The sequence below is a fragment of the Anser cygnoides genome, chromosome 12 (assembly GCF_040182565.1).
Source record: "Anser cygnoides isolate HZ-2024a breed goose chromosome 12, Taihu_goose_T2T_genome, whole genome shotgun sequence".
NCBI classification, from domain to species: Eukaryota; Metazoa; Chordata; class Aves; order Anseriformes; family Anatidae; genus Anser; species Anser cygnoides.
The window spans coordinates 10270247-10285146 of record NC_089884.1 but is presented as its reverse complement, the minus strand read 5'-3'; the positions used below and the strand labels follow the sequence as shown (position 1 = coordinate 10285146).

Below are 14900 nucleotides of genomic sequence, written 5' to 3'. Positions count from 1 at the left end.
GCAAGAAGAATCACTATTTCTTTGTGAATTGTCAGCTTGGAATGCACACTGTAATCAGAAAGCAACTGCAATGTTAAAGGCAGCTGAAGGAAAATAACTGGCTTACAGCCTTTCACTCAGTAGCACACTCTACAAGTCAAGAACACTAAATTTGTTTTAAGCAGCAAACATATGCATTGTCTTTGTAATTTACCATAACTGGTGAGATTAGTATATAGATTTCTCACCATTATATAGAAGGACTAATTTGACGAGATTTAGGAGGAAAAAATGTCTTCAGAAAAGCTGTAATTTAACTAACACATCATACAATAAAGCAATTCTGACAAAAGGGATCCACTTGTTATTAAAACTGCAGACCCCATTGGTCTCAATTCTTATATTCTCTTATAACTGGCATTTACTGAGGTTTGCATTCAAATAAATGTTTAGAAAAGACAAATTTTCTATGTGTCTAAAGAGATCATAACCAATCTTGTTTCTCATCAAATAACAAAATGTGAATAAAGAAAAATTATAAGTTATATGTCACTGTAGTTAGTATTTTTATAAAGAACAGCTTATTTTAAATTCTTACACTATTAAACCTACATAAAATACTTCTTCAAAGAATATCCAGTATACTTATTAGATCTCCAGAAGGAACAAAGGCCCAGGCAGGTATTAAAAGCCCCAAGCATTCCCTACCAATCAGGCCAGCAACATACTCTACTGGATAATAATCTTTTGTATTTGGGGAAAATAAATAAATAAACAAATCTACCTGACACCTGAACAAAGCTTTTTTTTTTTTTTTTTTTGGTCTGGATAGATTTCAAGATTATTTTTTTTTTCATCTTGAGTTGGGATGTCTTCCGTACTGAGGTAGCCTAGAGGCAATATACAGCATCATTGTGAATAGGCAGAATTGTCTCTCTTTTTGGAAGAACTACTATAAATGCTTTTTCTGTTTTTAAATACCACACCTCTTTTCTCAATTGTATAGAAGACCAATAGCCTCAATTTCCTTTAAACACTGGTCAAATGAAACTATATGTACCTGATGTATGCCTACATTTAAAAATATGAATACTGTACATCTTGTTCATTTGCTTATAATCAGTATTTCTGACCTAAGAATACAGCATGCCTGTGCTGTCAGCCTCCTTCTTGTCAGTAACTGCTTCCAGAGTTGAGGATGTACAAAGAAAGCAGACAACCAGGCAACCTACAATCAGGCAGCTACTCAGTTCCACAAAAGATCTGTAAATACATACATAGCTCAAGCTGCTAGCTAGAAAATTCGTCTCAACTAACAAATGCCCACAATTCTTCATAGAAATATGCTTGAGAAAAAGAACTGCATATAAATAAAATATAAAATTTCAGTATCGTAACAGTGTATTACACCCAGCTAAGTATGCAACACCTTCCATACAAAGTATTCCATTGTGACATACCACAGGAGCAAGCTGTGAGACATGAAGACTAAATTCACCCTGTTTTAAAAGTCACTAGTGACAAAAGCTGTTGATATACAGTGGCAATAAAATCTATTAATGAGTTGTACATGAAGAACACGCCTTACTAACACAGAACTACAAACAAAATAGTGGAACAGTTTACTAATGTCATTCCAAAACTCACCAATGTTTAACAGGTAAGGATGAAATGAGCGGATGAGAAACAGAAGAATTTTTTGAGGTTAGTTTCTTGTTAAGTATCATGGAAATGATCTTCAAATGACAACTACAAGTTACCAGAAAAGACTACACTAAAAATCTTTACACTGTAAAGATTCACAACACAAACACATCAACAAGAACTAGTAGAAAACTATGGTTCAGAAGCTAACAGCTGTATTTTCTATGAAGAGAAATCTAAGAAAAAGTAAACAAAAGTGATCAATGTCATGAAAAAAAATTGTAACCCAATGTATCAAGCTCCTTCAGGAACAGTATAAAAGATTTTATGATATTCTTTAAAGAACAACAGCTACGGTTGGTATGTTAGTGATTAAATTCCAAAATTACTAACCGAGGCTTAGAAAGGAATTTATTTTCCAAATGTAGTTGTATTATATTTGATTAGATGCATTGCTTATTTTTATGTTTCCCAGATACATGAAAGTAATGTTTAAGGGGCTCTTCCACTTTACTTGGAACTTAACAGGCAGGAAACCAGGACATGAGTGAATACAGTACATATTCCACTACAAATCTCCCCAGAGACACTTGAGAGCACTTAAGACAGCCTTCTGTATGCAGACTTAAGTTGGGTCTGTCCACACAAAGAGCTTAGATACTCTAAGCAGGGCACAGCACGGTGTCAATGTGGAAATAAAGTTTTCAAAATGGTCCAGCTTATGAGCAGCTTGGATGGTAGATGTCACAAGAATTCATTCTGTTGGCACGAGTCATGCAGAGTGCAAATTACTCCAGTTTCAGGGTGCAGTAAGTCCCTTCCACAAAGGCAGTCAGTGCACACTATAATCACTCACAGAAGGAGCCAATGTGGAATTAGTCTGTGTACTGTAAATTCACTCCTTAAGTAACTACATCTTCACTTTCCTATTTGGACCTTCTCCCCAGAGCTCTGGACACATGGGTAGAAAGGCAAAGCTCAAAGCATAAACAGGAGTGAATCATTTTGTACCTGCTGAGCACAAACAAGGTGCCACTATATTAAAAGGAATATACAAGGCTGCATTTGAAAAAGCAGGTCACCTGAATACGGAATAAATACACCAAAATATCTGGGGATTATTTACCACTGCCAAGGCAGGACTACACAGTTGCATTGTGTATCGTCAGGCTTTTAAAATCAAGAGAACTTAAACTGCCACAGGTTAGTACACTGATGTAAGTCAATCCTTAGACACAAGTTAGTTGTATTTTGTACCACAGTACCACCTACTGATGAACACTCAAGGTGCCACTCTGCTAAGGAACAAAATCTCTGCTCTACAAAGCAAGACAGCTTACTTTTGATGTTAAATATATTTTTCACAATCAATCTCAATAAACTTGGCCATTACCAACGATGAAAGGAAGACAGAAAACACACCAATAGGTGCTATGCAAAACTCAGTGTTAGTACAACTCAGCCTTTGAGATCAGATTGATTTGCAAAATCAGAAATAAACGTGTCTTTTTGGTGTTTGTGTTTTTTTTTTTTTTTTAAATCATCAGTCCAAAAGATTCCTTACAAACAAAACAAGCCATGCTGACACTCGAGGACCTGATGCCTCAAACAATAAAAGATAGTGTTATAACAAAGAAAAAGTGAAGGTGGGATTGCAGATGCTGGCAGAAGCATAGAGTAAAGATCAAATGTGGTTGTTTAGAAAAATTTATACAGCCTTTCTTATAGGTATGCCTGGTAGTCCTACCTATTATTAAAGCATCATAACATTCCCCATCACCAAACTCTCTTTTCCCATACTTAAAATTATGTCGAACTTCTAAAGTGTTTGTGAAGAAGCTTTATATGCTTACTGACTGCCTCAGATTGAATTCTTTTGGTTATGGTTCATCTGGAAAATGCACTCAAGCTTTGGATGCAAAGCAATTTGTATGTTAGAGATTTAATTTTTTTTTACCCTGGTAAAAGTATAGCCAAACTGTGCCAAAGGACTCCTGCTTTTAAAACATTTGCACACCACTGCAGCAAATGACTAGCAAGTCAGTCAACACACGCAGAACCTTCATTACTACCAAAATTCTTAGATGTCACAGCACTGCTGGGGCAAAGCATCAGAATCCAAGGCAGGGAGATGCTGCTGTGTTCCTCATATTTGAGATGTCACTTCTGGGTTCACCAAGTATGAGAACAGGGGAAGAAGATTCAGGACATGCAAAACCATGCTAAATACTTAGTCTCTGGACTTCTTTTTCTGTGGAAATCCTGCTTCTTTCAGTCTAGGATGGGTATTCTAGAATCATATTCCAGATCTAAGATAGGTTACGAAGGAGTGTACAGGACATAAGCCTCACTTGACACCACTGCTAGGATATATTTATAGGGAAAAGAAAAAACAAGAAAATAAAAATGTATGCACTGGGGCATGGAGAGAGGGACAGCAAACCAAAGAATATAGCACTTAAAAAGTAGGTGAATTTGGGCCCTAAAATTAAATTCCACCCGTGCCTCAACAGCATAGTGCTCATACTACTGCACAAATATTCTACTGCATGCAAATACAGATGATCTATTGTAATGAATATTCTTATGCCATGTATGTATGAGCGCACAACTTGAAAAGTGGGTTTTCTGTCCAGGATTGGTCACAGTTGCAAGTGAAAACAATGAAGTCAAACTGAAGACAAAAAAAAACAGTATTTGTAACTGATCACCTAATGTCTCTATTTTCTACTTATAAAAAGAAGCTAATAATCCCCTTGACTGCATTGTTGAGAGACTTATTATAGGGATAAGCTTTGCAAAAAAAAAAAAAAACAAAAAAAAACGCTTGGTAATTAATTCCCACTTCAGAAAGCAGCTTAGATACTATGCAGCAAATAAGCCTAAAGCAACCCACTGAATAGAGGAGAAAAAATATTACTTAATTCTTCATAAGGCTGTTGAACCTAGACATTGTAGAACTTAAGAACAAGAATAGTATGAGATCTTGTAGTATAAAGCCACTACATGAGAGCCACTATTAGTTTGCGATCCTTCTTTATAGCATTTCCTAACCTTTGCATTATTTAATTCTTTCCATTCTGCATTTTACAGCCTTACTAATGTTTGGGAGCTTTCTATGGATGATATTCTAAGTTTTAAAAAGATATGTTAACACAATGAAAATGTAAATAGTAGAATTTATAAGCAGAACTTATTATCCACTTATACAGAAAAGATTCACCCACCACAAGGGAAAGGAAGGAAAACAGTTTTGTGGTTAAAGCACAGCCAAGACCACACACCTTTTAATTTTTCTGGCCGTTCAATCTACCTGCTCTGCTAACACGAATGTCTTCTCCAGAATACTGCACAAGAGAAACAAGTTGTCTATACAAAAAAAATACTATGGAATAGCTTATTTGATAATAATGGCAATACACCTAAGGCAAAAACAAAGATTTATCAATTTGCTTAAAATTTCTATGAAACGTAAAACGAGCATTTTTCAGGAAAGCAGGAAGGATGTGAAAAACAGTAAAAAAAAAATCAATAAACAAGAAAAAAGATCAAGATTAGAAGATGACAAAAATGCAAACATGGGCATAGCATATTATCAAAACTATGTCAGATTTGAAAGGCTCAGCTTTAGAAAGAACAGCTTCTGAAACATCAGACAAGTTTATAACTGCTCTAAACATCACACCTGATGGTAAAGACTAAGCTGCTGTTGCCTGCATCAGGCATGCTCCATAGCAAAAAAAATATAGCCATATCCAGAGCAGGTGATTCAGCACTTTTCACAAATACAATCTCCATTTTTTCTCATTTAATAGAACATATGTTAAGGCAAAACTCTCTAAAGTGAATGTCAAAATACAGAAAACAAATCAGTAAAATTTATATCTTGAACCTGAAATTCTGAAGAGCAGGAAGTTAGAATAATGCCTAATTAAAGAAAAAATAAAGCTAGAACTATCATTTTCTTAGCAATAAATAAATAAATATTGGTTCATTGTACTATTTATGCAATGGAAAGAAAATTCAAATGACTGGTAATCTTATTTGTAGCACAAGAATTGTTAAGTAGTCCATTTATATGCCTTAATATTCGGACTGAACTACCAAACATACAACTTTACAACACCTTTTCTGACTGCTAACATTACACAAAGCAACTTATTACTGGAAAACACATTTTTAATCAACCCTGAAACAAAAACATTAACAAACTCTAAGACTGAATTTATTTCAGATAAATAATACAATAAGCAACCTCAGAAGCAAATAAAAATTATTTCACCTGATTTGCAAGTTTCATTAACACATACTCCAGAGTAAAACATTTTAGGCCAGGATTAATATAACTTTGGTCTTTTCTGTATGCTACTCATTTATATTTTCCTGCTGTCCAGCAGCACCTTAATGTTGTAATCACTGACAAATAATTTCAATTGAAAATCATTTATAATAAGGAACTTTTTTTTTCTTTTTGGTTATGAATATAAAACTAACTGGGTATTACAATACTGAAACCATTAAACAAACTCTATATCAAAAGCATGAAAAGACAAACTGTACAAATGAAAAATTTAGATAAACAAAAGAAACTCACCAAAGAAAAACTAGATGGCAGCACCTACCTATTTTTCATAATTTCACAAGTACAGGCTCCAAAACAAGATATGGAGGCAAAAATTTAATACAATCTAAATAATAAGTAATTCCAAAAGTCTCTAAATCTGATCATCTCTGAAGAACGTAGTAATTCAAGTAAACCTGTGCTTATTTGACCTGCTCTTAGAAGAGTCCAGAACAAATTTTTTCTAAGAGTAGCTGAAGTTCCATCAAATTATAGCTTGTTCCCTAAAAATCCTGTCTTAACTAAGATCCTATAGCAGGTAAAATTTTGCCAAAGTTAATGAAATTTTAATATTCATATGAAAATAATTTTTATCAAAAAATAAAAGGAAGCTAAAATAAATATGTAGAAACGAAATTTCCAATTAAAAATATGCACTGGTAATTCAAACCAATGTTTCCTATAAACATCTTTTATATCTTCATACCTTAGATGTTTAACTTCTTAGATGCTTATACTATAAACATCTGAAGTTACTTATCTTAATATTTCTGAACTTTTGTGTTTGACACTGCAATCACAGTACAACACTGAAAACAATTACTTAGCTGAGTAACTTGTGATAATTGACACTGGCCAGAAATTAGGACAACATGGAAGAAAGGCAATCATAACACATATGAAGGTGGTATTCTCATGTATTCTTTGCAGTATGATATGATCTTCTAGAATGCTCAAGGCAGACTGCAAATTTCCCATCCGTGTAGAAAGTCTGTGCTACCACAGACAAAGCTTTATAGTTTTCTTGGAGTAAAACACAAACCCAGTGATAAAGTACATCACTAATTTCTACATACGTAAAGCACCCTGCACTTTAATCCAAATCACGTTATTTTAAAATAACTGATAAAATGCATAGTAATAAATTTTATGAGCTCTATGTGTAAAATAACCATTCCATTAACATAACGGAAAGATACATATTTGATGTTTTAGAGTTAAAACTACATAGCCTGCAATCTTTGTCAATCTTCCGAAATACCTCAGGACTCAAGCAGTGAATGTTTATATTGCCTGTCATGAGCTAGTAGGACACAGTTTTTCTCTGCTTGGGTCAGTTCAGACTAGGACTCCTGACTACTATACCTTTTAGACATAAAACCATAAGACAGTATTTTTCACACTTCCAAAATTTCTACTGAAACTTTTAATTGACAGAATTTAGCTTTCTGACACATCAGAATTTGATTCTGAAGGGGAAAACAGTTTAATTATCAGCTCACTGGAAGAATTATTTTTTAATACATACAAATCTCTGTATTTTAGAACTTGGTCCCTTTTTCTTGGCTAATCATAATGACCCCTGAAATAACTGACACTCCCAAAAACTTAGCATAATACTTATCACTAGAGTTTTCTTCCAGAAAACTAATGAATAGCCTCTGGTTATAAACCTTCCACCTAACCAAATGAAAGTCTAATATCTAGTTTTGATATGGTAAAACCTTTAAAAATTAAACTTTTACAATGTGGCTTTAAAATGTTTTCAGCAATTATTTCTAAATTACATTTTAAGTTCAAATGTATTCAAAACATAACCACTGTAAAAATTAAAGAAGAGTACACACTACATGCAGAGTCATGAAGTTCAATGTATGTTTTCAAGGGACGTTATTGAACACTTCTTATCTTAATAACAACAAATAAAGAAATGATGCAGTGCAGTTTGGGCAGCTACCACAAATATCTCTCAAAGCAGATGAATCCTGATTAGCTGCAATACCATTATTCCAATCCTGCCACCCTAAAATTTTCAAAATATTGCATCCTGTAAGACATTTATCATTCATAAGGCCTTGCTGGTTACCTCTATTCTCAAGCAGTTTATTAACATCAACAAGTTTAAAGAAATATTTATAATGCTGTGCAGTGGGGTATCCAGCTGGTCAGAATCCTGCAGAAAAACAACAACATCACTCTGCTACTAGAAGAAGCTCCTTCAGATTTTGAGCATCTCTATAACCACATGAATGTGCAGTATCCTCAGAGATTAATTTCTATAAAGATCCAGTAAGTCAGATTATGCTCTTTCCACAATTTTAACTGCTTCATATAAATTGAGAACACCTGCCTAAGGCCAACATGATCAATTACCGACACCTGTTGTGTACACATCTTAAGGCTGACTTTGGGATAGAAATTCCAATTTTCTAAAAACAGAACACGTCGCCAAGCAGTCTATCTACATTTTTTTGTCCTAAGATCCTAGGTTCAATAAAGATGTGCTCCTCAAATGTTTTCAAACTACAGATAATTTGTTAATATTTAGTTTGCTATGAATGTTTCCACTCTGAATTTTAATTCTGAATGCTGGACACAGCAACCAAAGTTATATGAAAACTAACAGTATGAAACAAAACCAATTAAAGCTAACTTATTTTAACAGACTGAGGTCATATTCTTGGTACAGCCCCACCCCATGATTTGTTATGCGTTTATGCTATACTCTCATTTGGGGATCTGTTGCTAGAACATGTGCTATGTGCTATTTTTTTTATTGTAGTCAATAGCATAGAAGTGATGTATTTACAGAAAAAAAAAAAAAAGCAACCAATGAAACCAATGACAGACACACAGACTAAACAGGGAAACTTGCCTGGATTTTTGTTGCTGGCGAGCTAGTTAGAAAATCTGGAAATTAGCGTAGGCTTACCTTTGTATTTGACATACATTTATATTTGAAGGATTTTTCCAGGTTTACTATCCTTCCAGATATCCCAAATTTAAATATTAACCAGCTGCTTTTTCTTCTAAGAGTTCTTTTACGTATTCCATCCAATACTGCACTTACCTGTTCCCTGAGAGCATTAAGTTCTTCAAGTGCCTCCAGGGTTTTCTTTAGGCTCTTCCTCAGATACATTCCACTGAGCTACAATCTTCCTAGTTACATTCATGATTAAAACTTACATTCTAGATGGCTACTCTGTGCTTTAGATTACCTCATGTTATTAATTCATTTTCAATTCTCCAATTATATTTTGGCTTCCTTCTCTTCTGATAAAGTTGTCATTGCTTTCAGGTTTTACTTGCACAATCTTTTAGACTATAAATATGGTGTAATGCACAAAGCATACAAGGGGACAGCAACCAAATACTAAACATGGGGAAATACACAATCACGTAATTTCAAGCAAGCTACAAAAGCTATTCAAAAATTCTAAAGGCATGTTCTTCATCTCATTTCATTCAGGTTTATTTAGCACTTCTACAAATAAAAAACTACTGGCAAAACTACATTTAACTCTGTCTATTATTATTATCATGGCATAGCTGTCCTATACATCCAAAGATGTTTGCCTCTACATTTGAGTAGGATAGTTCAGCACTAGCCCTAAATTGCATGAAGCTGAACTGCATCCCTACAGAATTTTAAACCAAAGCAGTTTACAAGGTAATTTACCCTGTTAATTCACATTAAAAAAAGAAATTTAGTCAAAACTCAGACAAAATTTGAAGTGTAGACTGATCACACCCAGAGGTGAATCAAACCTTTGTTTTAAATGAAGCATACTACAAAAGTTAACTATTGTAAATTCTTGTACTGAATGTGCTTTGTTTTTTCTTTTCTAATTTCTAGTGAAATCTAGCTATTGAGTGCATCCATTCACCATGCTGAGATATCACAACAATTCTGATTCAGAGGACACAAGAGTCATTTACTAAACTGGCTGTATAAATTCCAAACTAAACTCCGTCTAAGAGCGAGCCTTCTAACCCCCAATGAACTCAGTCTGATCAGGCTCTTGAGAAAACCTATAAAGTAGATTCTTCGAAGAAAAAAAAAAATCGCAAGCCCCAGAAAATAAACTGCATTTGAATAAGTATTTTCTATTTTCAATACCAAGAAGAAGTGTGTGTTGGGGGGAGAACATTTGTAAAAATCCAAGAACTAATAATGTACAAAACAGAAGAGAACACAATGCACAAAAACAAAGTGAAATCAAGCCAGACATACCTGAGCTGTTGACAGGCGAAAAACTGGGCCACTTGTGGGCACTGAAAGTCTAGGTGAAATGCTGGTAGGACCCTGTCCCTGCGTTTGTACTTGAGCCTGCATTTGAGCCTGTGCTAGAGCCTGCTGAGGCACCATTACAAGTTGTCCAGCATCCGTGCGCACCAAGACCATACCTAATGAAAATAAAGTAAAAGTAAATACAGAATAAAGAAAAACATGAAGAATTACAAAGAAGCATCTAACTAAGGAACACAGAATAAAAACAACGTACAGCACTGTACATTTTTCGTTACCCTGTGGTTTTTTTGTTTGTTTCTTTTGGTTTTTTACTCTAGTGTAACATGAGGTCTTATTTCAAAGAAGAAAAGGAGCCTCCAATAGCAGACAAAAACTACCCAATTCAGTTTGAAATTCAAACTACTGTAGTTATGGTACCAGTGACAAAATAAAAATGGTAACTTGAGCGTATACGCATGAAGCAACTTTCAGAGGTGTCGCTATGGTCAGGAAAATAAAATTAGAAAGAAATATTCATTAAAAGTAAACTATAACAACAGTCCGTAGCTGAGAACTGAATTCAGTTTAAATATATCAGGGACAACTACATGAGACCTTTACTAAAACAACTGTTTTAAGGAAATGCGTGCATGCAAACATTAGGCCATACACACTGAGTATACGATATTTGAGATTTAGTTAACATTTGAGCATTAACACATGAATTCACTTGGCATCCACCATCACTGTACTGGGAGGCACTACATATGGCTTAGATATCAAGAAAAAATATTGTTATACCCAGAGAACCAACATAATTAGTCTTCAGCAGAAAACAATCAAAGCACAGGTATTTTAGGAAACCATCAAAGGAATTTTTTTAAATGAACAGATTACTTTGACAAACAAGTGTTTTCCAACACTTTCTGGATGTAAACAGGAATACTTTTAGATTATTTTCTGGTAACGCATTTCAGAAATAGACGTCTTCTACGCAATACACAGTCAGTGCCATCCAGTCTTGGCCTTAGTGCTACTTTCCCAAAATTTCCATAATCAGCAGGTCAGAAAAGGGGACACAATGGCTACATTGGCCCCTAGATCATCTGGACCTTCACACTTATGCAAGATCACTGCAAATCATGCAATGCGCTTCCTCCAGCTCAGTGAGAACTAAAAAGCCATTCTCCAGCCAGATAATTTAAAAAGAATTTCCGAGTTAGTCCCAGAATACGTTCTAATGATTTAACCTAGATGTAAGTAGGATACAACATAGTATCAAAGAGGAATGGATCTATAAAAAATAAGGATCTAGGAAACCACTTTTAGTCTGTTGGTAACAGAGATGGTAGACTGTTTCTGCAGCTTATCTCTACATGCAAATTTCTTCATATTCATACTTTTTTTTTTTTTTTTTTTTTTAACTTTTCAAGAGCCAATAAAGAAGGTACAAGCATATTCTCACTTCTCAGGATTAGCTTCCCAGGTAAAATAAAAAGCTCAGGACATAATTCTATAATGAACATGTGAGTGAACTGCAGCATCAATAAAAGTCCTCACTCACCAAGTTTTAGATGCTCCCAGCCGACCTTCACTATTAAAATCACCAACAGAAGACAAATTTCTGCCACTATGAACCGGAGTTGTAGAAGTCAAGCTTTAAAGTAAAAGCCCTACAGAGCTACGGCAAGGATCACATCCACAAGACATGATCATAACTCTCTTTCAAAACCCAAAGAGTAATTTTTAAAAGAAGAGTTTAGAATAATAATAATTAAAAAATCTTACAAAAAAGTAACTTTCTAGGCCCATTAGCCCTTCAAGCACAAAACCTCAGGGGTTATCTTTGTAAAAAAAATCCATAAGCAGATGACGTATTTGATATACACCATGCTTAAAGCATCTGGATACACAAATATTAATACATTGCCCCAACTGGCCAACAGATACCACATCTTTGAGTATGTTGTGAACCTTATATAAAAATCTTCACTGGATTATGCCTACCATGCATTTAAAAAATACATATTGTTTGCATCATGTTGATTCACAGGTGTTTTGTTAATTACTTTTCAACTTTGTAAAATTCCATATGAATAAAAAAATTAATGGAATAGACAAATTAATTGCAACACTTTTAACAGATTTCAAACTATCTGATAATAAAATCAAATTCAAGTAACTTTCCACACTATTGTTTCCAGAACATTTTTTAAATCTTTGACAATATTGCTTTCAAGGGCTGTTTTCCTCTTCCGTTTAAAAATCAAGTAGCAGAAGAAAGTTTTCAGGCAATAAACTTTATAAACGGTATGCAAAGTTACGATATACATTATCTTAGGTATTAACAATGGGAAATCTCAGATTAACAATGGCAAATCAAAGACTAAAGCCCCTAATACAATCTGAAGAGCAACAATATCACTTTTTTTTTTTTTTTTAAACTAAGCTCTTATCTGTTTTAAGTTAGGTCTCCACGAAACCACCGAGCTTTATCTAGTTGGAGCATTAGAATTTGGAGCTGGAGTTTCATAAACTGTGGTCAAATAAACCGCTACTAAAAGTCTACTTGAAAGCAAGCTTCTACGCTATCACATTTTTGCTTATTTACCTTGGTTAACAAATATCAACTATTTTAAGAAATGTAGGGAAGGAATTATGTTATTTCAGATATTGACATCTCCAGGTATTATCACACTGTTGATATCAATAGCCCCAAAAAATTACTTTAAATGTTAATCCGTCTAAATTAAGATGTAATAAACTTGCCAACTTTATGCAATGTGAAAATCTAAGTAGAGGAGCACAGACTGAGACCCTTCAAAATTCCGCATGAAGCAAAACGTAGTCAAGAAGGAATCACCACGCTGAAGAGATGCTGTGTTGGTTTGTTAGCAACCTGCTGAAGTTACATTTTCAGTAAAGAAAATTAAGAAACTAAAAGGTGAATAAACAGAACGTAAGCGTTACTTCAGAGTTAGAAAGAAAATCCAGTGATGTAAAGACTGCCCATACACAGCAAGGAATGACACAATCACACATGCTGAAATGAAAAGTTTTAGACTAGATAATTTAGCCTGTGTATGGTCACCTGGTTCACATGTGAAGACACTCCTTGAAAATAGAGAAGTTTTCTCACAGAACATAGACAAAAAATTACTCCTAGTTAATACATTCCAGACTTTTGTGGTGCACAGCTGTTTACTACAGCATTACTAAATAACTTACCGTGCCTGTCACCCTCTCCCTAACACAAGAAAAGGAGTAACTCACCCAACAGCAGCCACAACTACTTGCGATAGGAGCAGTACATCCCACACCAATTACATCCTCCTTAAGGACAGCCGCTTGGGTAGAACTTGCCTTCGAACAGGCGCCTCTTCTTTTGTTCCCGGCACCCCGAGCAGCGGGAAAACGGCAACTTTGAAAAACCTCGGCCAAGAAAACGGGTCAGCAAAGAGCCACGAGCCCGCCGCCGCCCTGCCACTTACCCGGCGGTATCGTGAAGCCCGGCGGCAGCTGGATGGTGGTCTGCTGCGGCGGCCTGACGATCAGCTGGGGGGCCACGATCCTCGGGGCAGCGCCCAGCGCCGGCCTGGGCGACAGGGCCTGGGGGGCGGCGGGGAGCGCAGCGCCCGCCTTGGCGACGCCCGCGGGCTTGGGACCGCCGCCGGGCGCCACCGCGGCGGAGGGCGGCGGGGCGCAGTTGGCGACCGAGCCTTGTCCCGGCGGGGTGGCAGCGCCGGCGGCGGGAGCGGGGCTGGAGGAGTTGCCGAGTGCGTTTAGTGCGGGGAGCGGGCCGTGTGAGGGCTTGGGCTGCGCCGGGGCGGCGTCGGCGCTGCCGCGGCTCTGATGGTTGCTGACTGGGGGCACCGCCGCCGGCCGGCCCCCGGCGCCTTCCCCGTTGGGCGCCGCCTCGCCGGGGAGCAGCGAGGGCGTTGAGGAGGCGGCAGCAGCGGTGCTCTCCTCGCTCTCCTCCTCCTCCTCGGCTCCCTGCCGCCCGCCGCCCCCCGCCCCGCTCCCCCCCGCGGCCTCGGCTCGCAGCGGCGGCGGGCAGTCGGCGGCGGGCGGGCTGCCGCCGGGGCCGGGGCTGGCCGCGTCCCGGGCAGCCGCATGGGGGTGGTTGTTGGTGGTGGTGGTGACAGGCTGGGCAGGGGGCCGGCGGGCTGCGGCAGGGCAGGGGCGGCGGGGCTGCTGCTGCTGCTGAGGAGAGCGGCTCCATGTGATTGCTGCACACTACTACTGTTTACACTCACTCCCCGCCCTGCCGCCGCCGCCGCCGCCGACGCCACCGCCGCTGCCGCCGGGGGGGACGGGGACGGGAGCGGCCCCTGGGCAGGGGCTCGGCTCTCCGCGGCTCCGGGGCGCCCCGCCGCCTCCTCTGCCGCCGGGGCCGGGGTAGGAGCGGGGTGCCCTTGCTGCTGCCGGACGGGGCTGCTGCCCCCCGCTAGGCTCCCCTGCTGCTGCTGCGGCTGCTGCTGCTGGGACGGGGCGGAGGTCCTGGGCTGGGGCGCCTCGGCGGAGCCCCGACCGCCGGCCAGCTGCGATTCCAAGGAGCCCACCAGGTCGCTGACCGCCTTCTCGTCCACCTCCTCGGAGAAGAGCAGCATCTCTTCCAAGGGGTCCGAGGCGCCCGCCGCCATCTTGCGCTGAGCTGGGAGCCGGCGGCGCAGCACGCAGGCGCGCCCGGCCTCTGCCGCGCGC

The 14900-nt window shown here is 38.3% G+C and overlaps 1 protein-coding gene across 1 annotated transcript in view; it reads right to left on the bottom strand.

Moving 5' to 3' along the window:
* The window catches only part of LOC106033227 (transcription initiation factor TFIID subunit 4-like), a 146088-nt gene extending 131188 nt beyond the window's left edge, over positions 1–14900 (bottom strand). The window contains 3 exon segments of the mRNA XM_013176598.3: positions 10200–10372; positions 13688–14327; positions 14330–14900. Of these exon segments, the coding sequence (XP_013032052.3) occupies positions 10200–10372; positions 13688–14327; positions 14330–14839 (1323 nt within the window). The 5' untranslated portion in view covers positions 14840–14900.